Genomic DNA, 25,652 nt, shown 5'->3' on the forward strand with positions numbered 1-25,652 from the left:
ACGGCTCCCCTGCCCGCGCAGGCGCAGTGCTGTCCCGGCCCTCTTCGCTGTGGGTTCGAGTCCCGCGCGGTGCCACCGGCCCGGTTCTGCGGAGCGCGGGTCCCGGTGTCCCCCCACCGGGCACAGCCCCTGCCGGGCTGCCCCAGCCTGCCGAGCCGTAGGGGTCGCCGCGGCGGGTGCAGTGGCGAAGGCGGCCGCCAGGGTGGGACAGAGCGGCTGGAGCCGCTTCCCTCGGGGCGGTGGCAGCCCGGGGCGGTGCAGCGGAGAACCGGGAAGCGGGGGGGTTCTGTGGGGGAGAGGCGGACATACGAGCCTGCCCCTCGCTGCACTCCAGGGCTCCGTCCCGCGGGTCCGTGGGGGCTGGATCTGTGCAGGGAGATCAATCACGGGACACCCTGGAGCGGACTGGGTTGGGTTGGAAGGGCCTTAAAGTTCATCCGGTCCAAACCACGTTCCGCTAGAGCAGGTGCTGCAACCGCTGCGTCCAACCCGGCCTTGAGCACTGCCAGGGATGGGGCAGCCACAGCTTCTCTGGGCACCCTGTGCCAGCGCCTCAGCACCCTCCCAGGGAAGAGCTTCTGCCTCAGAGCTCATCTCAGCCTCCCCTCGGGCAGGTTCAAGCCATTCCCCTTGGCCTGGCCCTACAGGCCCCTGTCCCAAGCCCCTCTCCAGGTTTCCTGTAGGCATCAGTTTAAAGGCGTCCAAACCCACTCTGCAGAGACGCAGATTTCACATTTCGGTTTTTCGCAGACCGTATCAGCCACGTGCAGCCCCCTCCACGCCCAGCTCTGTGTTGAGGGTCCGTTTCTCACAAACACCGAGCTTTAAGGCAGGGAGCTGCTGTGCACCCGGAAGGCTGTGCCTCCTATGCAGGCGGTGATCCCTGTGCTGATGCTGCCACCGCCTCGGAGGGGACAGCACAAATGACCTTAACAAACACCTCGATCGGGGGTCGTTATAAGCACAAGAGCTGTTGCTCGGTCGTTAAAGCGAGGCGATATCCTCAAAGCCCCGGCGAGCCGGGGAGGCAGCGCTTTGATGCTGGTGTGGGAACCAGCGGCAGTGCTGCGGTTTTCCAAACGCCTTTCGTCTCCCTCTTTTGGAGGAGCCCTCTCACAAACCAGCTTGTCAAACGCAATTGCCTTACGCGGGCACGAATTGGAGATGGAGCCCCGGTTTTCCCTTGGTATTTCCCCCAACAGGTACGATCTGAGGAAACACGATTTTAATGAGCCGCAATGGCGTTAAAAATACGTATGTATTGTGTAAACACCATCAAAAGCTTACACCTGTATCTAAAGCTCTGTATTTACACTACAGACCTATCCCTCTACCTACAGACTTACCCAGACACATACACAGTGCAAACACTGCAATGGGATCTCACCTTTGCTCTTCTCCTGGCCAGTATGCGATTATAAATAAATGCCACATTAAGACATTCAATCACTTTTCACCCCAAAGCTGACAGATTCGCTGTACTCGGTGACTGCAGCCGGTTCTGGACGTGAGAGCGACCCACTGACAAAGTAAAGGCTTCCTGGTGGCAAGGGGACAGCGTGTGCCCTCCCTTCCTGCTTCATCAGCTCATTCTGGGTGCAACAAAAAGGATAATGACCTTTTCCCATGATATCCCGATAACTTCTTCAGCCTGTCAGGGTGCAGGAACCATAAACACAGCCCTGGAGTAAAAGCATCATTCTCCAAGTTTAGAAACAGAGAAAACATCTAAAGGAACCTTTCTCTTAAGAGTATCAGTATTCCATGCCAGGTCAGCCAGCTTGGGCAAGCTGAGCTCTATTTATTTACTCAGTGGCTGTGATTGTTCGACGTGCCCACGTTAACCCATGTGTGTGTAATTGGAGAGAGGCTACACCTTGGTTGAATTTGGCTCCTTTCGCGCATTCTTCAGGGGGTGATTTGAGCTGCAGGAAGGATTCCTCAACCAGGGTTCAAGCAGCTGTCAGCAACTCCGGGCAAACACGGACAGCCTGGAGGGAAAGGCAGCACAGAGTAACAATTTCTGGGTGTCCCGTCTAATTGAGCAGGAATAATGAAAACAAAGCATAAGAGCACCAAGCCCTCCAGTGTGTAAACAAATGGCTCAGGTGCAGGGATTCCTCATAGCATCAACCATCGGAAGAGCTGGTGCTGGTCTTGTGCTGCACAAACACTTCTGAACCCTCCCCTGGGACTGGCAGGAGCCTGTGGGTCATAGATGTAAGTCATGGGGGGCTAAATGCTTCAAAACTAAAGTGTGGCTCCTTTATTGCTTAAAAAACCCTTTTCTGACTTCTAGTCCAGACAACTCTGTGGCCAGTTTATTGGTATCTATTCATGTGCTAGTACAGACCTTATTTTTGCTTCTTTCTCTGGCATTTAGCCCCCTCTTTTCTCATTCTGCCCCTCTGACCCATCCTCATGGAAAATTACAGTCGTCCTCCTCATAATGAGCCACATGTGTTCAGTTTCTTCTTGCAACCTCACATTGTTTTACACATCCTCAAAACCCCTCCTTTTTTAATCCATTCCAACCCTAATTCCTGCCTGGACCACAAGTGACCAGTGTTGCACACTGGACCAGACAGGAGAGAGTCTTCTGATGCCTGATGTTGGTGTGAGCGTCCCCGTCTCACTGGCAATGCCATGGGCACGAGTGCTGGGATGCGTGCATGTGGGAGAAGCCTGGAAGGATGGGGCTGCGTGGGAACACAGCTGGATGTTCCCAGATGTGATCCATGGCCAGCACATGTGTGAGTCGCGGTGAAGGCAGGCACACTCCATCTAGCGTAGCCCAGATGGGATGCAGCGGACACAACCGCGGGGAAGAGCATGTCTCAGGAAACCACCCCCAGGGTGTCCCTTGGGGTACACTGATGCTCAGCCACATTTTGCAGGGGGAAGAGGGATTTGTGCTCAGTTGAAATCCCCCTTTCCGTGGAGTTTGCCTTTAAAGGCACCGTTTTGCTGCTGCTGGATGGCACATGGAATGCCGCTGCTGCAGCACCAGCTTCTGACCAGCACGTGTCTGACAGCCCCACATCCATCCAGGGCTGGACACCGGGTACATGCTCGCACATGCCTGCTCCTTCCCCAGCCATGGAGTGGAAAATACCAGCATTCCAGGAGTTACCATGAGGAGGTCCACGGCTTGGCTATTTATATCCAGTTATCTGGGGACTTTGCAGCTGCATTTGGCCTAGAGAGCCCCTGTGGGGAAAAGAAAGAATCAAATTACCTTGAAAACCTTGAGTGCAACAAGGACAGCAAACGTTTGTGTGGTGTTTGTGCCTGGAGTGGTGTTAGTGAGACCTTCCCTCGGTGCTGGTGCCCTTCGGATGGCTCCCCAGTTCCTACCTGTGCAACCAGCACCTCTGAGAGCCCAGCCATGTGCCCAGCCCCATGTGTGAAGAAGGAAGCACTGAACATAACTCTTAACACCCCTCATAGCAGGCTGTTTCCATGGGCACTATTTAATTAGAAGCACATGGCCATTTTTATCTTTGGCTGTGTCATCAGCCAGAGAATGCCCCTAAAAACCTGATCAGAAAGCAGTTTTAAGGTGGTGGAACACAGGTGAACATGCGCAAGTGACAACTTTTCAGTGCTTACCCCTTTGATTCAATGATTACCCATTAGATCCTGACCTAATGGCAGAGGCCTGGAGGACATCAGAGCATCCACAGCACAGGTAAAGCAGAGCCTCTCGTGCTTGCTCAAACCAGACCTCTGACATTGATGGGAGTTTTGCACAAGTCAAGGAGAGTTTCATGGTCCAGAGCCCTGCTCTGAGCTTTAACCCAGGGAACAAGCTGTTGGGAAGTTGCGGCCCTGCAGGCGTGGGAGACAGTGGGTATCGAGCCCAGATTTCAACCCATCCACAACAAAACCACCAAGTTCCAGTTTTAGTAAAATCTAGATGCCCAGAAGCATCATTTATTGCAAATCAGTTAACCAAAAAAAATACATCATTTTTGCAAACTACAACTTTGCATGTAGATAACTTTATTACAGAAGATATCTTTTCTTAAACTACACTCTAGTTTATAAAACATAGGAAGATTCAACACCACGGGATGTTTGTATCACTCATATTAGGCGTGTCACAATAACAATGGTCTGAAATGTTCACTAAGATGAGTGCTTGGCAAGGCGCTGTGCCTTGAGAAATATCCATTTTATTTGGTGTTCTAAAGAGGAACGAGGGAAAGGAACCCTTTCCTTAGGTTTTCTTGATTCTCTGCTCTCTATTTGCCTGTCCCATACACATATCTAGTCTTAGGGTGTCTGCTTGCCTTTGCACCCGAGTGAGTGATATTCCAACACCTCTCTAAGGCGATATATTTAGGATATATTTAAGACTCGTTCATTTAGATTTTTGAAACAAAATCCACCTTTTCTTTAAAAAAAAAAAACAACGTATTTACAAACATTAAATCTGCCACAGGCTTATACTATATTTTACATGATACACAGGAAGAGTGCACACCAATATAAAAGAGATGCATCACTCCAGACTAACAAGAACAAAATGTCAACGTTTCACGGCACAGGCTCGGCTGTGCTCTCCTTCGCCCTCCTGTTGAACCAGGCCAGCATCCCACCGACGCCAGCAGCGCTTCCCACCGGGCCCCCAGCGATGGCACTGCCAGGGGAGCCGGGCTCGGGCATCACCGGCGGTGGCAGGGCTGCGATGCTGTGTAACCTCACTCAGGCTGTCTGCACCGACAGACAAACCTTCCTTAAAACAGGCAGGCCATCCTTAAAATAAGGACGTGCGTTACAAGTTCATAATGGCATTTATGTCTTAAACAGTTACTCGAATGCAAACACAAGAACTAAGCAACAGTAAAGATACTCAAAGTGAAATTAAGTCTCCTTTGTGTATGAACTCCACGGTTATGGGCTTGCTCTCCGAAAGGTTTGGCAAATACTCTTGTGGTGGGGGACAGTATTCGTGTTTTGTGGTTCGTTGGGGTGTTTTAGCTTAGGACCTGTTCTGACAGGTCTGTAATCCCGATTTATGTTTTTTGTTAGCTCATAAAAATCATTTAAATATATATATTTTTATATATATATATAAAAACAAGAGAGAACAAAAATTTCTATTATCAAGGCAAATGTACAACTATATAATACTGAAATTTAAACAAAGGTTCGTGACTGGTACCATAAAATGTCCTCTCATATAACAGCAAAGGAACCATTTTAAAGTACATTCCAAAAATCCCTCCGTACTTAATTTTTCCCCCCTAAGAAGCGGTGGTTTTAGTTAATTTTTCCTTCCCCTTTTTCACCTCTTTCCGAGTTGACAAACAATAAATTAATGGCATTTCAGAATCACAAATCGCCGCTGATAGCTTTACATAGACATTTCCTCTGAAACCAAACACAACGAACCCCCGAAACCAAAGAGAACGTCCTATAAAACCCTAATTGTTCGATCCCTTGAAACACAACTGGTGTCCCACATTGAGTTCTTAACAATAGAACATATAAATAAAAAGGCAGTGTTTTCATGTCAAATAAAAAGTACATAAATAAATACTAAAAAAAAAAAGGAATTAATTTGTCTTTTCACTTTTTTTTTTTTTTTATAAAAACATATTTAAAAAAGGATCCTTTGATAAAAGCATCCAATGTCCTTTGAAAAAAGGGCTCCCTCGAGCTTCGACCTCCCCCTGCGCGCCAGCGTCTCTGAATCACTGCCTTTCACTTGAAGGCTTCGGGGATGTGTCCCATCTGTGACTGCATACTCGTGGGAGGGCTGGAGATGCCCTCGGACCAGTCGGACACATTGGAGTGAGGAGACGAGCTGGACCACTGGTCCGGAGACTCCGGAGACGGCGTTAGGAAAGGGTGGTCAGGCACCTGGAGCTGGTGGCTGGGGGTGTTGTCCAAGGGGGAGGAATAACTGTGCTGGGAAGGTGGGGTTAGAAACTGCGTGGTGGTCATGGGCTGGGCGAGGGAGGACGGCAGAGAGGTGGGCAGCATCTGGGACTCCTGCGGCAGGATGGTGTGCACCGCCATGGTGCTGCTGCTCACCGGCTGCATGTCGGGCTGGCTCAGCTCCGTACCAAGGAAATTCTGGCCCATGTGGCCGCTCGCGTTGGAGCTGGGGTTGTGGTGCTGCTGCGGCGCTGGCTGCGGCGCCGGCTGCTGTGCCGGCTGCTGCTGCGCCTGCTGCTGCGGCTGCAGGTTTTGCTGCTGGAGCTGTTGCTGCTGCATCTGCTGGAGCTGCTGGCTCTGCATCAGGTGGGGCTGGGAAGCCAGGCGGGTGCTGGGCATGGCCTGGTAGCTCATCATCTGCGACAAGCTTGTGGTGGGCAAGCCGTTGTGCAGGGAGGTCATCATGCCGTGCTGCAGGTTCTGCGTCTGCTGGTGCGCCCCGGCTTGCATGTTGCCTCGCATGGGGTTATACTGGTTCTGGACCATGCCGTTCTGCAGCCGGGTGAGCCAGTCACACTGCCCGTTCAGCCCGGAGGCCCCGCCAACAGAGAAGCTCATCGGGGCATTGCTCATCACGGTGCTGGGGCTGGAGACCGGGAGGTGGGAGAGGCGCGGCGGCACCGCATCGAAGCCCATCCTGCTGGAGCTTCCCATGGCCATATCCTGCTTCCCCGCCATGTTGAGGTGATTGATGCTCAGGTGGGCATCAGGCATGCCTGGCAGATGGTTCAGAGGCATGGAAGGGGACTGCTGAAACGGGGAGGTCATCAGCGGAGGAGAGGCGACATCCGACAGGTACCCATGGGGCGACTCCAGGGAGTCCACTGGAGACAACACACTGGCATTGTCCAGCAGACACCCTTTGCCATCTTGCGACTTTTTCCTCCGGGCTTTGAGGTCTTTGGCATCCTTGCCATTGCAGCTCAGGCCCTTGGTACTCGGCTTCCTGGCCTTCTTGCCTTGCACGGCAGGCTTCAGGTTGCTGATGTAGCCGTTGGGGGAGCAGAGCGGTGGGGACAGTGTGGGTGCTCCCAAAGGGCCGTTGTGCAGCGGTGGGCTCCGCACCAGGTTGTACTCATCCAGCAGCCTCACGATGTCGTGGTGCATGCGCTCCTGCGCGATGTCCCGCGGGAGCCGGTCCATGTGGTCCGTGATGTCCCGGTTGGCAAAATGGTCCAGCAGGACCTTGGCGGTTTCGTAGCTCCCTTCCCTGGCTGCGAGGAACAGTGGGGTCTCCTCCTGGAAACCCAGCAAAGACGGTTAGGTGTAAGTTCACAGGTTCTACTGGCTAACACTGTGCTGAGCTCCGCACCACCACCATGTGGTTGGGTGGCAGAGATGGTCACTACCACCTCTCCTCCAGTGAGGTTCTGCTGCTGCTTCTTCCTAACCTTGCTGAGCCATGTCCTTATACTGATTATCAGACTCTACAGATAATAATATATACAGATATAATATATATGTATATGTATATATCTGTATATATATATATATACACAGATATAATATATACAAATATAATGACCCAGAACATGCAAGGAGATAGCCACAAGAACACTGTTATACTGCTCACCAAGCACTGCATGGCCCCTCGACATCACCCACATGTATGACCAAATCCCACATGCTGCTTTGATGGTGCTGAGGCACTGGCACATGGTACCCAGAAAAGCTGTCACTGCCCCATCCCTGGCAGTGTTCAAGGCCAGGTTGGACACAGGGGCTTGGAGCACCCTGCTCTAGTGGAAGGTGTCCCTGCCCGTGTCAGGGGTTGGAGCTGGATAAGCTTTAAGGTCCCTTCCAATTTAAACCATTCCATGATTCTATGATTCTATATAATCCAATAGCTTCATTCACATCAGAACAATCAAATCAGTCTCAGTGACAGTGTTATATTTTAGGCAAAAGATTACCATTTAACAGACTTCCCCAATGGTTCTTTCCTTGCCTAGGTCAGCCCAGGAGACCCCTACCTTATTGTTCTGCATATCCTTATTGGCACCATTCTTCAGGAGGACTACTGCAGCTTCCACATTATTCACAGCAGCTGCCCAGTGCAGTGCTGACTTGCCTACAGAGGAAGATCACGAAATACAGCACTCATTAGTGAAGAGTAAGAGTAACAGCAAGCAGTTCTCTCCTCCCGCCTCTGAGGAAGCCTGTTTTAGATGCCCGCAGTACCTAGATCATCCACGGCATTGACGTCTGCATGGCAGTTGATGAGATCATCCAGCATGCCCTCCACAGCCAAGCGAGCGGCCAGGATCAGAGGAGTGGTCCCGTCATGCATTCGGGCATCGAGGTCTGTTGCCCTGTTCCTTATCAGGATCTGCCACAAGAGCCAGAATCACACGTGTTAACAGGGACAGAGTCAGGACCTGCGGCACCCTTTCCATGGGGCTGATCCCTCCAGTGGCCGCTCACACTCAGTGCCCTGCCCTGAGACCACAGGGCCTCCAGTCCTCAAGACTTTCACCCGCACCTTGCTGGAGACCCAGTGATTCGCTCAGTGTGGGACTGACTCAGTGCACACCAGCACCTTCCCCACTAGACCCCGAGAAGAGGTGGAAGCATCGTTTACCTGGAAGACTCCCTGGGCATCGGCAGAGACGGCGGCGTGCAGGGGGGTCCTGCCCATGTTATCCTGGATGTTGGCATCGGCGCTGGCTTCCAGCAGGCGCTTGGCAGCGTCCGAGCGGGAGTACCGGGCAGCCAGGTGAAGCGCCGTCTCCCCGGTGCGGTCAGTCTGGTTGTGCAGGCTGGCGCCTTGGTAAATGAAGTCCGAGATGACGGCGGGAGCATCGTCCTCCTCTTCGCTATTGCCCGTCTCCAGCCCTCCTCCGCTGCACGAGGCGATCATGAGCGGGGTGAAACCATCTGAAAAGCGCAGGGGAACTTGGTGAATAAAGGCTTTTTACCCCATCAGCAAGATGCTCTGTCTGCAATAGATGCTTATTCTCAGGGGTGCATCCAGATGAGTTCCTGACTGGTTCTAAACATCAAACATGAATATCCTCCCTCTGATACAGATCTGAAATTCCTTAGTGGTAACTCACTGCTCGCTGCTTTTCCTATTTCATCTGTTGGAGCTTGCACACTCCAACATGTAAGGTGCAATTTATACGGGAGATTGCTCAAAGCAAACATGAGCATGGTACAGCACAGCCTTAGATATTTTCACTATTTCAGAGCACTGTTTCACAGATGTGGAGAAGACCAAATGTTTGTAATAATATAAAAGCCTATGAGCTATTGATGTAGTTAAAAACCTGAATTGTGAAACATGCAGTTTGGTGGGAGGAGAGGAATCTAGGAGTGGCAGAGAGATAAACTGGATGATTTAATAGGCACTTCTTCTGTATTCTCTTAATTTCCATCTCAGTGATTAAACAAGAGATCTCATGGAAAGTGAAATGTCACAAGGTCCATCACTGGATCACACACAACAGAAGCCATGCAATGTAGAAGGACTGTCAGCAACTCAGTCCTAGTGATAGAAGTCAGGCTGTCTGGGACTGCTCATCAGCAATAGGTAAGAAAGGATTTCAGCTTCCCTGCCAAGCAGCACAGAAGGGAAAGGAGTCACCTTACCAGGACCTCTGACGTTGACGTCCATGCAGTCCGCATCGATCTCCCCCTGTGGTGGAGTAGGTGCCATGGAGGAGATGCGCAGGTCCGCAGCATCCAGGTGCTGCTGGGTCCACTGCCTGTGGTCCGTCTGGTCGTCCGTGTCGGGCAGCATCGCTTGCTCCTCGAACTGAGGAATGACAGCAGGAAGTGAGCACAGAGCAGAGCACACGAGGAGGGGGAAGCTCTGTCAGTCCCAAAGGTGTTTGTCACACATAGGTTGCGAAGGAGCCGGCAGCAGCCACACACACACAGACCGGGCCCCTGAGAGTCCCTCTGCTCTGCTGCTTTCCACAGCACCATGCTCCTTCCATGGCAAAACCCAGCCAGTGACTACTTGCAGCACAGAAAGGGGATGTGGCAGTGAGCTTACCCTGAACTTCTTGGTGTCCAAGGTCTCCTCATCACCCCACTCATTTTGGTTGTCATCCATCAGCGTGCCATCTGAAGCATTTTTGAGGGGCCTTTAAAAAGGAAAACGGACAAAAAAATGAGCTCCTCTGCAGGCAGTGCTCTGTGATGGGCTCTGTTCATCGGCATGCACAAGCTGAGAAGAATCAAGACGGGAATTTCCAGGAGGTTTCCCTCCTGTAATATTTTACTGAGCGCAATTGGACCACGGAGCATTCAAAAACCTCCTCCAGGTGGGAACACTCTTTTCCCCATGCAGAACTTTCAGAAACCTGATTTTTCTCCTCCCCACCACACCAGTTTGATGCCCTAAAGAACAAAACTCCCCTGTGCTCGTTCAGAAGAGCCCCGAGCAGCCCCGCTGCACTGTGTTTTAATGGGTTAGCAAGCAAATTACTCACTTCAGTCCAACAGAATCCTCCCCAAGTGGTTCCCGTCGCTTCTTCTTGCTCGACTCTGTCACTTTGAAGCCTTCAGGGAACCAGAGCTGCCCATGCTCCCTGCGCCGCTTACGAGACACCAGTACTCCCACCCCGATGAAAGCAAGCAAGACCAGCACAGCCACCGCCACCACGTACATAGGATACAGCTGGGAGTTCTTCGTGGGCTCGGCTGTTTCACCTACAAAACAGTGGGGCACAAAGAGATGCTGAGACATTAAGCTGCATAGCAAACCAGTGACCGAGTGGAAATGAAGGGAAAATTAGTTAATAGAGGTACCTAAGTCTGGTCTAAATCAGCCCCCCCCCCCCCAGATAAGGTCATTTTATACGCTATTAATCAGAATTGCAAACCATCGGCAAATTCTCGGCTGCACAAGCCAGGCTGCACCAGGAGACAGCTTCACTTTTTTCTCCTTTAAGGAACAGGATTAGTGAACTTCAAATCACTGCGCTCGCATTGAGCTGTTAAGACAAAAGGATTTAGGGGGGATTTTCGAGATACAAACTTCAACTCCTTGCGTGTCACTGATTGATCGGAGCTGGTTGGGATTTCTTTGCTTTTTTTTCTATAACTTTTATAGTGATAATGATTTTGAAATAAACCTGGAATGAGCAAAAAAAATTTAACTGGTTTTGCAATTTTTTGAAGAACAGACTTAAAGGAAAAGACCCCAAAACAACAAGGTGGTTAAACCCAGGTCAAACACAGGCAGCTGACAGGTAGCCAAACACGGGTGAGGCAGGGCAGTTTGGGCTGGCTCTCCTCCCCAGCTGACCGGACATGCTTACTTTTAACAGCTTCTATTTTGTAGGGTATGTTCAGGTTGCCAAGGGAGGCCAAGGCCCCCAGGAATGCCGCCACATCCGTGGCACTCTGGAAGCACTGGGAAGATGACTGGATGCATTGGCGGTTATCGATTTCCAGGTAGACGATGGATCTGTGTGAGGAGAGTCAATGAGAGACACGCAGCAATGACCACACTGTGCAGACAGTGAGCCCCGTCTCCTCTTTAACCCACCATCAGTGGGAAGTAGAAGGTGGGAACCCATCTCCTCGCTTCCCTGTGGCTCAAGCCCTGCAGCTCCCCATGCTCTCGGTCTATTGGATTTGCCTCAATGAGTGCTATGAAATCAAACTCCTTATCTACAGGAGTGGAAGGGATTCTCTGCTTCACAACATTTTAAAAGTACCCAGATGCTACAGCAGCTTAAAAAATGCTGTTTGAGAGCCTTCAGATCTTTCCACATCAGTTTCACTGCTCTAACTCCTTTGCTTTCAGTGGCTTTTGATTGAGCCTACAGAGAGGGAGAAGGTTAGATCTGTATGTTTATACCAAAGACCTCCAAACACAGTTTGCAGTAATTGAGCTTTACAACAAAGCTCTAGAAAGCATTTCCCAGGGAGAAACTGAGGCTTAACTTAATGACTTCCTGAAGTCAGACAGGCGGTCAGGCCAACCTCTGCTTCCAGGTCCCACCCAGCCCGGCCCTGGCTCCCAACAATACACAGGGCTCCTTCAATCGTGAGAGTCGGCGCAGCATTGTATCAGGGATTCCTGAACCATCGCTCGATTTTCCCACATGAGAGCAAAATCCGGTTTCTATTCACACAGAAAGCAACATCTAAATACAATTATCTGACCTACATCCTTCCCTTTATAGCGTGTTACTATTATCAACACAGAAAACAAATGCTGCTCGGTGAAAAAGGAACCCACTGGTCCCCCTTACCCTCTGATGTCCATCTGATCGAGCTCTCTCTTCTGCCTTCTGCCAGCCCTGGAGTACAGGCTGCTCTTTACTTTGTTGATGACAGCACTAGACATATCTGACCAGTCCTCTGTTGACCTCTTGATGTAATGCTTTTTGAGCTCCTCCTCATTGCCATAGTATGGGAAGATCATGTACTCCCCTTTGGGGTTCTTCTTGAAGACCACGTTGGTGTGCAGGACGCGGCTCAGCTCCCGCAGGAAGTTGAAGGAGTTGTTCTTCAGGTTCTCGGGAGTGATGAGGACCACCACCACCAGCGTGCCATCAGCGAGCTTCTCTGGCATGTTGTTTGCACAGTCCAGACCATCCCATTCACACTCAAAGTTATTGCAGCCCTGGTCACAGTGACCATCTGAGAAGTGATCTTTGCAGTACTGATCATAGAGAGGGCTGGGTGGGAGACAAAGAAAGGCAGAAGTGTGAATTAGACCAAGCACTGCACATATCACCCATCTGCTGAGAAAATAAGAGGTGGTCCACAAAGACCTCTCTTGTGTGTAAATATTCTTCATCCTGATACACTAAGCCAGTTTTCATTGAGGACAACTGTTCCCTGCAGTGCCGTGAGGTGTTCAGCTCTGCAGGTGAAAGACAGCAGCTGTTAAGTTGTAAGTTTCAGTTTAGATGCCAGAAAAAGGGACAAATGGCTGTGACTCACAGAAGACATGGGGACACACAATCGTTGTTCAGACCAGAGCTGGTCCAGGAATCTGGGATTAAGTTCCTGCTGTTGCCAAAGACAATGTTTGGTGAATGCCTGGACGTTAACATCATCATGGTTTCTGGCTGCTCTTCCATCTGGGGTCTCCCTACGCTGAAACTCACTGCGCTACTACTGTGAGCTGAAGAGCTCACATCTATGGCATGATACAGGCAAGGACAGGGAAGCCATCTGGAATGAGCTAAACCCAGAGAGCTTCCAAGTATATAAACTCAGTAAGACCACAGGGGAGTGTGGTTGCTTGAGTTGCAACCCCACAGGCAGCAGGACAGAGCACAGAGGGTGAACAAGTCTGCACTCAGGAGATGATCTTCAGGTCCTTTCCAACCCTGTTCTATGTAACCAGAAAATACCCCCAGACAACCAGCAGAGATGGCTTTAAACAGGAGGATTGAGGAGCACGTCACTTACTTGCACTGCCCTTCGTATTTCTGGCAGTCAAACCCATCGTACAGACAGCCAGCGTTGTTGCACTGGGAGTCACACTTGCCATCGTTGAAGTACTTCCAGCACTGCAGGGACTGCGAGCAGTTCTTCCAGGGGTCGTTGAAGTTGAGGGAGCAGTCGCCCCCATCCCAGCCACAGGCATGGTTGTTGCATTTCCCATCGCAGATCTTGTTGCCGGCGTACCCCGCGCACACGGCGATCTCACACTTCTCCTCGATTTTGGGGGGGATGATGTCCTGCCCGATCCCGCCTTGGAAATCGAAGTCGAGGATGTGGCAGTTGAGGCCGTTGAAGTTGGCGGGGCAGTTGCAGCGGTAGAAGGGGGAGGCATCGCTGAAGAACTCGCAGGTGCCACCGTTGTAGCAGGGGTTGGAGGTGCAGGGGCTGCTGGCCGGGTACTGGCACTCGGGGCCGGTGAAGGCCGGCGCGCACATGCACTTGGAGCTCTTGTGGATGGAGATGCAGGTGCCGCCGTTCAGGCAGTGCAGGTTCCCGCACGTGCGGGAGTCGTTCTCACAGGTGGCACCCACGAATCCCTGGGGAGGTGAGAGCAAGGAGGGAGGCAGGATCACTGATGCTGTCCTGTGAGCAGCCCAACACGTGTGTGCTCTGGGAAACTCGGCACGAGCCCAGTGAATCAGGGCATGGCTCTGACTTGTCCTCTGAAACTAGTGATGGGCAAGGATAATCTAGAATGTAAGGCCTGTTAGAGCATCCCCCTCAACACAAAGGCAGCAATTCTGCATAGCTGCCTGCTCCACCTTTATATGGCACAAATAACTGTCAACCAGGCAAGACTGTTCTGCAGATCATCCTACCTGCAGGGCTGAGGCACCTCCTTCTCCGTGGCCCTAACCCAGTCTCCCTGCAAGTGAGGAGGGTATGCACATACAGATACACCTCCCTCTGGCGAACACCACAGCAAAGCATCTTCCCCTCCACGCTTACCCCAGGCTATCCCCACTGGGGAAGCCTCAGGAGCTAAACTGGACCCTTAACAGCCCCTCAGTGCCAGGGGCTGACTTGCAAGTGAAACATCACATGCTGGGAGCTGGAGAGGAGCGGGTACCTACCGGGGGGCACTTGCAGATGAAGCCACGGCCGGTGTTGCTGGCAACAGCGCACGTTCCACCGTTCCTGCAGGGTTTGCCTTTACAACCATCCACCACGGTGTCGCAGCGACGGCCTGTGAGGGAGAGCAGTGTGAGAGGAGCAGAGGAAGGCGCGCGGGATGCTTGGGGTGGCTGCAGGCTGGGCGCTGGGCACGGGGAGGACGTGGTGCTCACCTGCGTAGCCGGGCCGGCACTCGCATTTGTAGTCATTGACCCGCTGCACGCAGTTCTGGGTGCCGCGGGCATCGCAGGGGTTGGACAGGCACTCGTTGACGTCTCCCTCGCAGCGCTCCCCTACAAAGCCAGGGGGGCAGATGCAGCTGTAGCCACCTACCCGATCCGTGCACTTGCCATTGTTAAAGCACTTGGGCCCCAGGGTGACAGGATCAAAGAAAGGGCTGCAGTCATCCACATTGATCTCACAGTGCACCCCTAGAGAAACGGGGGAACAACCCACACAGCTCATCAAACAGTATCGGGGTGCCCGGTGGTCCCTTTTGTGAACCCTCCCTGCGAAGGGGCTGATCCTGACCAAGTCAATGGCAGGAGGAACCGCGCAGCCCTTGCCCAAGCTTGCGTGGCCTTGATGGCTAAGCCCGCAGCAAGCACAAACCCCTACCACGGCAGCCCGAGCAGCTAATGAGCAGATACCGAGGATATCTGCACTCAACCCACTAATGCCCCAGCCTGGGGAGTTAATTTACCTTGAGTTCCTCTGGGGCAGGAGCACTTGTAGGTATTGATGAGATCGATGCAGGTTCCTCCATTCTGGCATGGGTGGGACAAGCACTCATTGATCTCCTCTGAGCAGTTAACTCCATGATAACCAGCCACACACTACAAGGAGGGAAGAGGGGAGCTATTAGAGAGGTTCCCTCAATTCCCACGTGGCTGCGGGAGCACAGCCTCTAAGGGGACACCAAACCCCTTGCGCAGCCCAACAGCATCTCCGTGTGGGTCTCTGCCTGCCGTGGCACCCACCTCGCAGGAGTAGCCTCCCAGGTAGTCCGTGCAGGTGGCTCCGTTCTGGCACGGGTTGGGGGAGCACTCATCGACCTGCTCCTCGCAGTAGCTGCCAGTGTAGCCGGCCTGGCAGCGGCAGAAGTGAGTGTTGCCGGTGTCCACGCAGAGCCCCGAGTTCCTGCAGAGATGCGCTACGTCGATACCTGCAGGGAGAGCAGAGACGTGGGGACCTCGGTGACAGCCACACACCATGGGGCCATGTCCCGAGCACTGCGCATCCCACCAGGGACTGCAGCCTCAGGGGCGCACGTTACAGCAACCCTTGAGATCACTTCGGTTGCGCAAAGATCCCCACCAAGGGAACTGAGCCTGTTCCTGTTCAGAGTCCAGCATGGGGGGCACCCGAGAACCCCAGGCCTGGCCCTGTGAGGGACTTACCTTGCTGCTTGGCAGCCACCTCGCAGGACACGCTGGGGACGTCGCAGTAGAGCCCTGTCCACCCGCTGTTGCACTCGCAGCGGTACAGGTTGTTGGTCTGCCAGCACTTGCCTCCGTTTTTGCAGGGAGAGGAATCGCACCAACGCACCAGGTTCTGGGGGGAGCAGAGCAAGAGATGGGGCTCAGGACCCAGCAGGGCTTCTGCAGGAGCGGAGGCTGCAGTGACCCCCCCACAGCCAGCGTGCATGGATGGACATCATGGCTCTACCTGGCAGTTGAGCCCGGTGTATCCCTGGGGACAAGTGCACTTGTACGTCCCGTAGCTGTCCTGGCACGTGCCCCCGTTCAGGCACGGCTTGGAGTCACACTCGTTGATGTCATGCTCGCAGTAGCTGCCCGTGAAGCCGGGCAGGCACACGCAGGTAAAGGTGTTGATGCCATCCACGCAGGTCCCGCCATTGAAGCAGGAGCTGGGAACACACACACCACATCCCAGTGAGTCACCGCTGGTCCTGCTCCACACCAAAGCCCCACACACTGGCCCAGCGCTATGGGGCAGCGCAGGGACCGCAGCCCCTTGCTGCAGCCTGACAAAGGCAGTGCCCGGCAGGAGCTGCCCCGGCCGTACCTCTCGGTGCAGTCAGGGGTGTTGTTCTCGCAGTGGATGCCGCTGAAGCCGGAGGGACACGTGCAGGTGTAGCTGTTGACGCAGTCGGTGCAGTTGGCACCGTTCTTGCAGGGGTTGCTGGCGCACTCGTTGATGTCCTCCTCGCACTTGGGCCCACGGAACCCAGCCAGGCACTCGCAGAAGAACGTGCCGATGCCATCGGAGCAGGAGCCGCCGTTGCGGCACGGGTCTGGGGAGGAGGGACATGCATGTGAAAGTGAAAGGGGTCCTGGGAGCTGCCCCACAGCACTGTCCCCACACACATCCCTGGCCATGTGGGGGGATGGGACAGAGCCCACGAACCAGGCTGGACCAGCCCCACGGGGGGAGCAGGCACATGGGAAACACTTGCTCACTGCCTGAACATCACTCTTCCCCCCCAGCCTCCTTCCTGCCAGCTCCCACCTCGCCCTGGACTGATGCGGCTCAATGGGACGTGCTTGAGGTGGCCCTAAAACCCCACCAGCGCTTGCAGCACGGCCAGGGCTCACCCCAGGACGGACACTGGGGCCAGGCTGAGCGTGGTCCATGACCAGCCCCTGCTCTTACTGGACTTGCAGTCGTCGATGTCCGTGTCGCAGTTGCGGCCGGTGAAGCCGGTCCTGCAGGCGCAGCGGTAGCTCCCGTTGGTGTTCTGGCACGTGGCCCCGTTGCGGCAGGGGCTCTTCACGCACTCATTGATGTCGATCTCGCAGGTCTGACCTGTGGGACACAGCGGGACAGGGACCGTGAGGGCTGGAGGGGCCGGTGAAAGCCCCAGGGACGATGATGCTGTCTCGGGCACTGCTTGCACCAGTCAACGAAGAGGCCATGCCCCTACCTTGCCAGCCAGGGGGGCAGCTACAGGAGAAGCTCTTGTAGTCCTCCGACTCCTGGCACTCGCCGCCGTTCTTGCAGGGGCTGCCAGCGCAGGGGGCCAGCACATCCTCGCAGGTGGCTCCTGCACGGGCACAAGCCACAAGCACCCAATGAGACTCCCTCCAAGACCCCACCACCCCTGTGCCCTGCCTGGGGCAGGCTCTGGAACCACCCAGCTGGGGCCTTCTCCTCCATCCCCGGTCCCCCATGACACCAGCCCCCCATGAATCCTTCAGCCCTGGTAATCTGGGCTGCGTTACAGTGCTGCACACTTCCTTTGGCAGGGAAGTGCTGCTCGGGTGTCTTTCCCCCCTTTGCGCTCCCCCCCCATCCCTCTCAGCTGCTTTTCCTGTTTACATCCAGCCAAGGAACACGTTCCCTCCGAACCCTTATCTTCCCTGTCAGCCAATATCTCCCCAACTGGCCTTTGCTATTTTCCAGAGCCTTCCCCGTCCCCGTCCCCCCAGGGTTTCTATGGCCACTGCCGAGGGCAGGAAACAGCTCACAGCTTCCTGCAATTGTGCTCCGGCTGCCGCTGTGCGCGAGCGGAAGCGGGAGGCCGGCAAACAGGAATTGGCTCAGCAGAATCCCCCGGCCCCTCGGCCCCTGCTCGCCTCTTCCAGCCTGAGCATCACGGCAGAGAATGGGGCCAGCAGCAGCACGGGCCCCCCCGGGCAGCTCGGTGTGAGTGGGGCAACCACCCGGTGCCACTGCCCCAGTGCCACTGCAACCAAAGCACTGCTTGGTGCCCTCCAGGAGGAGGAGGAGGAAGAGGATGAGGAGGGAGGAAGCTCTGGCTGGCTGCTTCCCAGCGCTCCTCCAGATTTCCTCCAGCTGCACCCTGGCACAGGCAGATGGAGCTGCAGCCGTGGGCAGCCCCATTGCACATGCAAAAGGGACTGATTTGCTGTCACACACCAAGCAGCAGCCCCACAGTGAGGGCCTGGGGCACAGGGAGCTCCCCCTCACCTGTGTAGGGCAGGAGGCAGTTGCAGGTGTACCCGGCGACATCGTCGATGCACGTGCCCTGGTTGAGGCAGGGGTTGGAGGCACATTCGTTGATATTGGTCTGGCAGTTGGGTCCTGCATTAAGGAACACAGATAGAAGCGGCTGTGATGCAGGTGTGCTGCTGGGAGAGGGCTGAGGGTACAGTGGGGCCATGGTGACAATGGCAACAGCCCACCCATCACCCTGGGAGAGCCTCCGGCTCTCAGCTCCAGCCCTGGGCACCCAAACCCTGCTGAAGGTCCCCATGCACTGCCACATCTCCCAACCAGACCTGGGGTCTCCACCATCCTCCAGCCCATCCAGCAGCATGGGGATACCCACCCCCAGCTCCAGCCCAGCCTCAGCAGTGCCCCTGGCTGCACCCTTACCGCTGAAGCCCTCCCTGCATGTGCAGATGTAGCCGCTGGTCATGTCCTTGCAGGTGCCGCCGTTCATGCAGGGGTTGGACTCGCACTCGTTGTTGTTGATGTCGCAGTTTGTGCCGCTCCAGCCTGGGTCACAGTCACACCTGTAGCTTTGGGGGGAATTTGGGGCATAAACCACAGGATCTGGTCTGGCCTGGCCCTGCTACAGCAGCCAGCACCCACCCAGCAAACCTGGCTCCTCATCGGGCCCCTGCAGGGGAACATCCCTCAGCACTAGAGCAGAGCGCGGCCGCACACCCTGCCCCTGGCTTTGCTGGTGGCCCTTTGGTCCCCATCCCTCCAGCATACCCGTTCAGCCCGTCGTGGCATTTCCCATGGATGCAGGGGTTGCTGTTGCACTCATTCACTTCGGACAGGCACTTGGGGTCGTGGAAGCCCTCAGGGCAGAGGCAGGTGAAGCCGTTGATGCCATCCTTGCACGTGCCCCCGTTGTGGCAGGGGTTGCTGGAGCACTCATCGATGTTGATGTTGCACATGCGCCCTGGGAAAGGGGGTGTGAGGAAGCGTTAGCCCGCAGGATGCATGGCACGGTGGACACACACTGCATCCTGGGGGTATCCACTGGGCAGGGCCCCTTCCAGCCACCGGGAACGGCTGCTGGAGGCTCCAATCTCCAGGCACACGTGTGCTGGCTGCGTAGGAGCGGGCTGCCCTGCAGGCAGGGTGACTTCACACCCCTGCGCTGCCCGCCTGGCTCCATTAATGTGACTGGGAAGAGGCTGTGCCCTGGGCTCCTTTGGTCCAGGAGGGAATAATGAAGGGAGCTGGTTTCAGCCTGTAACCCTACCTGGCACGGCTGACAAAGCCCAGCTTTATTGCGGCTCCCGGCGGGCAGGAGCAGAAGGGGCCGTGGAGCAGGGAGAGGCGGGGGCTGCTCCCATCAAAGCCCTCCGCCATTCCCATCAAACAAACCAGTCGGACAAGGCAGCAACCTGATACCCATGGGAGTGGGCGCAGCGGGACTCGGATTCCCGGCACCAGACACCCCTTTGATTGCGGCCAGAGCCAGGGTCACCCTCCTGGGCAAGCAGGAGCGCTGGAGGGTGCAAAACCTCCCTGTAGGAAGCGGGATGGCAGCATCAACCCTCCCCAGTGCACCTCGTCCCTAATGCGTGGGGCATCCCGGCACTGCCATGGGCACAGGGGACATCCCAAGGCTCCCCTGGATCTGCACCATGTCCCTGGGGTGCTGCGGTGGCTGCACTGCCCTGCCCTTACCTGTGTAGCCCAGCTCGCAGGTGCACTCGTAGCCGTTGATCTTGTCGATGCACTTGCCATAGTCACAGGGGTTGCTGGCGCAGTCATCCAGGTTGATCTCGCAGTTGGGTCCTGGGGAGGACAGTGGTGCCATTAGGGGCTCCCCAGACCCACTGATGAGGCGAAACGAAGCCCACCAGCACCGATGGGTGCCACCGCTCCACGGCAAAGCACCTCTGCCATAAGCAGCTCCCAGATGGGGAGCAGGTCCTGCAGGAGCTGGGCACCAAACTGGGAGAACTCACCCTCACCAAGGATGCCCCAGAACCAACCCACCCGGGGATGAGGCAGGGATGCTGCACTGGCACAGCCAACCCGCATGGAGCCCCAGGGGTCCCTCTGCTCACCTGTGGTCCCTTTGAGGCAGAGGCAGTTGTAGGCGTTGTTCCTGTCCTGGCAGGTGCCCCCGTTTTTGCAGGGCTGGCTCTGGCACTCGTTGATGTTGATGTCGCAGCGGTGGCCCGTGTAGCCGGGCTGGCACAGGCAGGTGAAGGAGGCGATGCCATCCTTGCAGGTCCCGTAGTGGCACGGGTCAGGGTCGCACTCATCAATGTCAATCTCACAGTGAGCACCTGAGAAACCTGCCAGCAGCGGGAGGGATGCGGGGTGAGGATGGGAGATACAAGGTGAGGATGTGGGATACGGGGTGAGGACGGGAGGTGCAGGATAGGGGATGCAGGAGAGGATGGGGGATGCAGGACACCCCTTCCCACCCCGGCCACGGATGAGGCTGTACCGGGGTGGTCTGACCTGCCCACCCGCCCCACCACAAGCCCCAGGACCCCCGGCGCAGGGCGCAGGCAGGGGAGCAGGGGCAGCAGCGCTGCTCAGAGCCGGCTCAGGGGCTTTGTCCCGGGGTGCACAATGACCTGCATTAAACCGCCCCGGCTCACGAGCGGGGCCCCGCGCTCGCCCGCAGCTCGTCCCGGAGCGCACGGGGGGGCCGGCCGCAGGCACCCCGAATAATAACCCCCCCGGCAGATCCTATTCTCCCGGCCGGCTCCCTCCCCGCCGGGTTTGGGGGTGGAGAGGCGAGGACAAAGTACAGCTTTGACTAGACCCCGCCAAGCCCACATAGCAGCTTTTCATCGGGGCTTGGCATTAGCAAGACACTAATTAGAGGCCATTCAGCTGGAAGATTTCTGGCGGGAGCTGCTCCACAAAAGAGCCACTGTTTGCCACCAGGGCTCAAGTCATCATTCTGTGCAACCGCTCCTTGGGTTTCGGTCGGCGAGCCCCCGCGGCCCTGCACCTTGCGTCCCCATAGAGGCAGCTTTATTCCTTCCTTCCTGCCTTCCCCCTCGCCGCCGCCTGCCGCCGAGGTGGGAGCATGGCGGGAGCACGGTGGGACGGCTGCTGCAGGGCCACACCTCGTGAGCACCGGGCTCCTTACGCCCGGCACCGCTCGCTCTGCCAACCCCTGGAGCCACATCAGAGGGGACCATCCCCCTGTGAGGGCCTTTGGGGGCATCCCCACGGAGGTGGGCACTTGTTGCTACAATGGGGTTTTATGGGACACGATGGGGCTTGCTCCTGACCAGCAGTGTGGGACCCCAGAGCCCCCCCCGGGACACGGGGACCCCTCACCTTCAGTGCATTCGCAGCTGTAGGTGTTGGGGCCATCCACGCACTTGGCGCCGTTCTTGCAGGGGGTGCTGGCGCACTCGTCGATGTCGAACTGGCAGAGGTGCCCGTTGAAGCCTGGTGTGGAAGGAGAAGTCACGTCCCTGCACAGCGCCTGCACCCACCAGCCTCCCCCCGCCGCCGGGCCCCCCGCATCCCGGCCAGGGCGCCGGGTTTCCATGGGGATGGCTGCTGGGGGCCCTGAATGTGGGGCTGCGACCAGCCATTGAGAGCATCTTATTTACATCTCTAGAGCAGCAAAGTCTCTGAACTTCAAAACCTCCTTTCACAGATTAACCGTCTCCCCATTCTCCGCTCCACCCCGTGACTTTGACACCGCATTCAAAGCGGCTGGTGCGGCCCCCCCCGGCCCCCCGCCCTCCTTCCCAAAGAGGGGCCTTTTCAAGTGCAAAGCCGTGGGGTTTAATCCTCCTGCCCCTCTCCCATGGGCTGGACCTGGAGCAGCATCGCCTGCACACACATCGCAACAGGGGAACCCCCACCAGAAGCACCAAGAGGTGCTGAGCCCCTTCTCCCCATCTTATGGGGCTCTGAAGTTGAAGGAGCCCATTTTTGGGAGCTGGGACACATCCTGGCTCTGTTTCACCGTGATAGCAGTGGGACGGATGCCGCGTACCAGTGGGGCACTCGCAGTGGAACTCATTGATCTTGTCGAGGCAGTTGCCGTTGTGCAGGCAGGGGCTGCTGGCACACTCATCTGTGTTGATCTCACAGTAAACCCCCTCGTAACCTGTGGAGAGACCAAGAGCACCATCAGCACCATGCACGGGCCCAGCACAGTGCACGGGATGGGCAGGTTGCACCAGGGTGCATTTGGTTCCTCATCTTTACAAAGATGTGCTACAGGTGGTGGGCCCTGATGCGCAGCCTGCCTCATGGTTGTCCATCCTGGGTCTCCCTGCTCTTGGCTTGACCCAAGCCAGCAAGGTCAGAAGAGGAGGAGATCAGAGCAGGGCAGATGGTGCCCAGCTCTCACCTCCTGTCCCCACACTGCTGTGGGAGACCCCCCAGTCTTTACCAGGCTTCTTTTTGGTGCTGTCCCCAGACACGCACCTCCCGTGGCTCCTCACCCAAACCAACACTGAGCTGAAGCTCAGGGTACCCAGAGCCCTCCTGCCACCCACACCAGCACCAGGGCAGGGGTCCATGGGCTGTGCACCCACCGGGCATGCAGATGCACTGGAACTCCCCGATCTGGTCCAGGCAGGTGGCATCGTTCTGGCAGGGGTTGGAGAGGCACTCGTTGACATCGATCTCACAGCGAGGGCCCGAGTAGCCCTGCAGGCACTGGCACTGGAAGGACCCCTGGGTATTGATGCACTTCCCTGCGTGCTCACAAGGGTTGGCTCCTGCAACACAGAGGTGTGGCTCAGAGGACACGCTCCCGGTGGCACCGGTGCTTTCCCCATCCGCAATCTCTGCCTCCCACCCGGTGCTCACCCAGCGAGCACTCGTCCACGTCCTGGTTGCAGGCCGGGCCCATGTACCCCGAAGGACACGTGCAGATGGCTTTGCCATTGACGGGGTTGGTGTCGCAGTTGGAGCCCTCGTTGCAGGGGTTGCTGATGCAGGCGTCATCGAGGTGGCACAGCAAACCTGGGCAGCGAAAGGCGCGTCAAGGGGACGGGCGCAGAAGTCACCAGGCACCAAAACCTCAGGTAGGAGCCAGGGGACACGCGGGGAGCGGCCACCCTGCACGTGAGCAGGGGACAGGACAGGACGTGGCCTCACCCGTGCGGCCGTGGGGGCACTCGCAGTAGAAGGAGGCGACGCGGTCGTGGCACGTGGCCCCGTGGAAGCAGGCGGCCATGGCGCAGTCGTCGATGTTCTCGCTGCAGTCCTCGCCCGTCCAGCCGTTGACACAGACGCAGTTGTAGCCGCCGTGGTTGTTGTGGCAGGTGCCCCCGTTCTGGCAGGCGTTGGGCATCAGCTGGCACTCGTCCACGTCCTCGGTGCAGTACTGACCTGCAGGGGACAGGGCACCGGCGTGAGGCTCCGGCAGGCTCTGTGAGCATCGCTGTGAAGGGGACGGTTCTCCCAGCACAGTCCCCAGCAACCCCTGGCACAGGGTCTGTCCCCAGCCCAGCCCGTGCCATGCTCAGTGCTGATGGCACCGTTACCTGTCCACTCGGGCGGGCACTGGCAGTTGTAGGTGTTGACACCGTCCACGCAGGTACCCCCGTTCTTGCAGTTGTTGCCTGGACAGTCATTGATGTTCTCCTCACAGTTCTGGCCCGTGAACCCTGTGCAGAGGACACATCTGCCGTGATGCCAACCAACCAACTGCCCGCTGCTCCCTGGTAGCCCGTGCTGATGGCAGGCTGCTGCGTGAGCACCAGGCACGCCCAGCTCAGCTTCGAAGCCACCCGCTCGGTTTCACCCCCAGCCCCATCCTGCCTCTGCCGGGGCTTGGTTCTGCCGCACCGCTTTCCCTGCCAGGGCACCATCACCAGAGCCTGGCAGGCAGCAATGGCTTCCCTGGGCAGAGCAGAGCAGATGGGGCTCCCCTGCCAGAGCCCCTGGCTCCGCAGACGCTCGCTCTGAGCAGTGGAGGATCCAGCTCCGCAGCAACCGGGATGAGCCGGGGCTGCTCCCACACAGGCTTGTGGCACCGCTGCTTTTAATTCCACATGTGAGGAGCCTCAGCTGCCCCCGGGCGATTCACTGCCATGAGCTCCGTGAGCTCAGGTTTATGTCATCACCTCCACCCGATGGTGCAGCACGATGGAAACCACCCCGATGTCAACGGCATCTGCAGCAGAAATGACACAGCCGGGCCCTTTGCAGGGCATCTGCCGAGGCACCCAACTGCACCTGGGGTGAGAACTGCACTCACTGCAAGACCCCCAATGCCCCCAGCCATCATCCTGCCCAGGGTTGGCACGCAGTGTCAGCCCATGGCTGGTCCGCGTGGTGCTGGCATCTATCTGCAGCTCCCCAAACTCCCTGAGGTGTTTTGCAGGTCCAGACCTGGCTGCTTGCTAAGCCACCCCTGCCTCCATGGGAAAGGACTGGTGCCCTGGCCCATCCTCTGTGGGACCCCAGACCCTGGCCAAGCTGGGCTTTTCCCCTCACTCTCTCCGAAGAGCCGTGTTTTCCGCTCCCTCTGCCCCATCACAGGAGGAGCAGAAGCTCCTCACGTTGCTGCTCCTATTTACGATGGCTGGTAGGAATCCAAAGCAGATAACGTTGATTTGTGCCTCAATTTTTAAGCAGCTGGGCTGCAAGTGAACAGCAATAACTGGCAATGTCCTAGATACCAGGATTAACTCATTTTGAACCATCTGAATGAGTAATTAGCACTGCAATTACTTTAAACTCAGGGTTACATTCTACAGCGATGGCATGATAAAACAGCCGAGATTGGTTTAACTTGAAGAAACTCAGCCCGGCCCGGCCTCCTCGGGAATGAAAAGGGGACATTGTTCCAGGTCTGCTGCGCTGCATACCAGCCTATCAATCATCCTCTTATCATGGGAAACAGCCCCCATGGTCCCTCCTGCCTGCGCCCCAAGCCAATGCAGCTCCTGCAGCGAGCCACGCGGATGGCAGCGGGACCCCCCAGTCCCGCTGGAGCATCCCGCAGGAGCCGAACCCGCTCGTGCAGCGTGCAAATGTCCTGGAAGCAGCCCATGGAGCCGCACTTGGTGTGCACAGCAGGGCTGCCCCCAGGGCCGTGCCTCACCCCGACGTGCCCGGCGCTTGGGCTGCTCTAAGGAAAGTGCCTCGCCAGCAAACGGCAGGGCAGGGCCAGCGCCGCTCCTCCTGCCCCTCCGCCTGCTCGTCCCTGCGGCAACGCCGCTCTGCCGGGACAGGGCTTGGAGCTGCTCCCGTGGAGCATCGCCCCTGGCAGCTCCCGGCTGCACCGGCTCATCCAGGAAGGGACGGCTTCCTTCCTGGCACTGCTCGCC

The 25,652-nt window shown here is 56.4% G+C and overlaps 1 protein-coding gene across 2 annotated transcripts in view; it reads right to left on the bottom strand.

Annotated features, from left to right (window-relative positions):
- Positions 1–4,407: 4,407 nt before the first annotated feature.
- The window catches only part of NOTCH1 (notch receptor 1), a 41,890-nt gene continuing 20,645 nt past the window's right edge, over positions 4,408–25,652 (bottom strand). The window contains exons 5-34 of one of the 2 annotated variants that reach the window (XM_057409148.1): positions 23,862–23,984; positions 23,473–23,706; positions 23,182–23,337; positions 22,905–23,090; positions 22,358–22,471; positions 21,685–21,798; positions 20,445–20,678; positions 20,059–20,169; positions 19,129–19,321; positions 18,784–18,929; positions 18,376–18,489; positions 17,369–17,488; positions 17,098–17,250; positions 16,510–16,738; positions 16,150–16,351; positions 15,882–16,035; positions 15,462–15,646; positions 15,185–15,317; positions 14,655–14,774; positions 14,442–14,554; positions 13,333–13,904; positions 12,162–12,590; positions 11,220–11,368; positions 10,389–10,608; positions 9,950–10,040; positions 9,541–9,706; positions 8,531–8,826; positions 8,131–8,278; positions 7,923–8,020; positions 4,408–7,188 (exon numbers count right to left, since the gene is read on the bottom strand). In XM_057409148.1, the coding sequence (XP_057265131.1) occupies positions 5,713–7,188; positions 7,923–8,020; positions 8,131–8,278; positions 8,531–8,826; positions 9,541–9,706; positions 9,950–10,040; positions 10,389–10,608; positions 11,220–11,368; positions 12,162–12,590; positions 13,333–13,904; positions 14,442–14,554; positions 14,655–14,774; positions 15,185–15,317; positions 15,462–15,646; positions 15,882–16,035; positions 16,150–16,351; positions 16,510–16,738; positions 17,098–17,250; positions 17,369–17,488; positions 18,376–18,489; positions 18,784–18,929; positions 19,129–19,321; positions 20,059–20,169; positions 20,445–20,678; positions 21,685–21,798; positions 22,358–22,471; positions 22,905–23,090; positions 23,182–23,337; positions 23,473–23,706; positions 23,862–23,984 (6,779 nt within the window). In that variant the 3' untranslated portion in view covers positions 4,408–5,712. Of the gene's footprint in view, positions 7,189–7,922; positions 8,021–8,130; positions 8,279–8,530; positions 8,827–9,540; positions 9,707–9,949; positions 10,041–10,388; positions 10,609–11,219; positions 11,369–12,161; positions 12,591–13,332; positions 13,905–14,441; positions 14,555–14,654; positions 14,913–15,184; positions 15,318–15,461; positions 15,647–15,881; positions 16,036–16,149; positions 16,352–16,509; positions 16,739–17,097; positions 17,251–17,368; positions 17,489–18,375; positions 18,490–18,783; positions 18,930–19,128; positions 19,322–20,058; positions 20,170–20,444; positions 20,679–21,684; positions 21,799–22,357; positions 22,472–22,904; positions 23,091–23,181; positions 23,338–23,472; positions 23,707–23,861; positions 23,985–25,652 lie in introns of both variants that reach the window. The other variant, XM_057409147.1, reaches the window with a different exon arrangement.

This window comes from Pezoporus wallicus, unplaced genomic scaffold, assembly GCF_028554395.1.
Source record: "Pezoporus wallicus isolate ANWC-B61680 ecotype Strahan unplaced genomic scaffold, APGP_CSIRO_Pwel_v1 contig_8341, whole genome shotgun sequence".
Classification (NCBI taxonomy): domain Eukaryota; kingdom Metazoa; phylum Chordata; class Aves; order Psittaciformes; family Psittacidae; genus Pezoporus; species Pezoporus wallicus.